General features: G+C 33.8%; 1 protein-coding gene across 1 annotated transcript; it reads left to right on the top strand.

Annotated features, from left to right (window-relative positions):
- Nucleotides 1-994: 994 nt before the first annotated feature.
- Nucleotides 995-2,245, top strand: AC631_05925 (TauD/TfdA dioxygenase family protein; the record flags this gene model as incomplete). Its single annotated transcript, XM_015614754.1, has 1 exon — nt 995-2,245. One exon carries the CDS (start codon nt 995-997, stop codon nt 2,243-2,245), a length of 1,251 nt encoding a protein of 416 aa, XP_015464418.1.
- Nucleotides 2,246-2,624: the final 379 nt, after the last annotated feature.

Genomic DNA, 2,624 nt, shown 5'->3' on the forward strand with positions numbered 1-2,624 from the left:
TTTACAAATAGCTAGAGGAAAAGGTCTCTAAATTTGTAATTTAAGTGAACAGATCCTACTCCATCTGTCTTCTGATAACCTGTTTTATTGGGTGATTATCCAAACATCTGAAGTTGGTTAATAGCATCTGTGAAAACGTATCAGGATCTGGAATGAAACGATTTCATAATTATCTTTTATAAAAAGGTGAGCCCTTTAAATCTTAAAGACTAATTGAAATTCTAATTTGTGAGCACGAATCTTGTTACCACAAGTAATTAGAAAAAAAAAACACGAAAACATTCATAATTTCATGTAATATAATGTACTGCAAAGTTTATTAGAATGTTCGTTATATGTACTCATTAAATAATAGTAGCAATAAGTTATAGAACGATATGGAAATTCTATCTAATTCTTTACAGCTGAGTATTTAATAGCTTCGAAGAGTGATTATAAGCTGCAAGGCAGTTTCTGAATAAAAGCACCATAATTACGACAACAAACATAAAACCCCAGATTCTATCAATGTTTGTTAACTAAAGCTTCATTCAAAGTCGTCCACATTTGCACGTATACCAAACAATTCTAATCTCATGTTGTAACGAATACTTAGACAGAGAATTTGATATCACCTTCTTTCGAGAATTATTGTTTCTCTTAAAGAAATTAGAGTTACTGAAGAATTTTTATCGAAATTCTTTTAGATAATGATAATAAGCTAAAAAAATAACCCATTTACTAAATAAAAGAGTCTTATTACAGAAGCAGTCTAACCATTTTAATATTGTCATTGAATTCCAATGATGCGAAAGTGTATCATCTTACCCCCAACATCAAAACAAAATAACATGTTTCTAATTTCACATACCTAATATATACCACAGTTCGAAGTTTATTGAATAACTGAGAAAATAACTGTGGTGATGTGTGAGACCACAGTTTGTTTTGCTCACTATAAAACTGCTCTAATTTAACGCAGAGGGTTTTTTCAAAGGGTCTCCAATAGAACAAAATGTCTCCAAGCGCAACAGAAAATAATTCAGGTGACAAATTTTATCAAAATCTTGAAGAATTGGCAACTTTGAAACCTGTTAGTAAAAGCATACTATTAGATAGAGAAGAGTATCAACTCAAATGGTTAAAATATTTGCCAGCACCCGCAAGAACTAGGTTTGAAAAGGCTGGTATTGAGTTATCCAAAGGATATCCTGTAATTCCTGATCCAAAGAGTATTCCACGGTTTATTAATGAAGCATATGAGATAAGAAACGAGGTCTTTCCTTACATAGAACGTGCGATAAAAGCTGATCCACATAAAAGGGCTCTTCTAAGCGCTGCTAAGGAAGTACAGCATCTAACAAAGCACTTAGGTACTGAAATTATTGGGTTGCAATTGGCAGATTTAGATGATAATCAAAGAGATGAATTAGCTTTGTTGGTGGCTGAAAGGGTTGTTGTTTTTTTTAGAGGTCAGGATTTATCGCCTCAGAAACAATTAGAATTGGGTAAATACTGGGGACAAATTGAAAGACATCCTCAAGCGCGTTATGTCCCACTTCCAGATCAATCCTACGACGACAAATTACAAGGTAGTGGGATTACAGTTATCTGGAGAAAGTTTCTTAATGATTTGAATGATCGCAAACAAGACTTTAGGAAGGAAATAAAAAATACTGTTTTTCATACGGACTTAGTACATGAAAAACAGCCTGCCGGTATTACTCATTTACATAATGATACTATACCAGAAAATGGTGGAGATACAATTTGGAGTTCTGGTTATGCTGCATACGATAAGTTGTCATTAGCATTTCAAACATTTTTGGACGGTAAAACAGCAATTTATCGGTCAGCTCACCCATACTTGGATCGAGATGACCCATTGAAAGGTCCAGTCTACATTGAGCGTGAACATCCAATAATTAGGACCCATCCAGCTACAGGTTGGAAATCACTTTTTGTTAATAGGGCGATGACAACAAAAATTGTTGGGCTAGAGCCCACTGAGTCTCGGATTGTTTTAGAGTATTTGTTTGGTATATTCGAAAAAAATTTAGATATACAGGTACGTTTTCGTTGGCAGCCTTCAAAAGAGGGTTTTGGAACTTCAGCTATTTGGGATAATCGTATTTCACAACACTATGCAGTAGGTGACTATGACCAAGATAATGACGATAGACATGGAACCCGGGTAAGTTCCTTAGCAGAAGTACCTTACTTCGACCCTTCTTCTATCTCTCAAAGAGAGTCATTAGGTATTTAATTTTTCTAATATTTAATATAGATCAAATGATGTAAATGATACAATAAGATAGAGAAATTTGTTAATAGGGGAGCTTTTAAGATCGTCACATTTGAATTAAAACAAAGCTAGATCATTTTAAGCGTCATACACAGCTTACACAATATACACAGATTGCACAGATTACACAGATCACGCAGTTTACACAGCTTGTATTTTTTCATTCTTTTTTTGCTCCATATAAGTATCAGCTCAGTTTAATAGCTTGCTCCATATTTTCCCTGTCCTCACCAAGCAAAAGTGAAATATTTGATCGATAGAAATGAGATAATATCAATGGGTACGATAAAATTCAGCAGCTAGGCAAAACAGGTTATAAATTTAAGATATATAGTTACAG

Source organism: Debaryomyces fabryi (genome assembly GCF_001447935.2).
Source record: "Debaryomyces fabryi strain CBS 789 chromosome Unknown contig00346, whole genome shotgun sequence".
Lineage (NCBI taxonomy): Eukaryota > Fungi > Ascomycota > Pichiomycetes > Serinales > Debaryomycetaceae > Debaryomyces > Debaryomyces fabryi.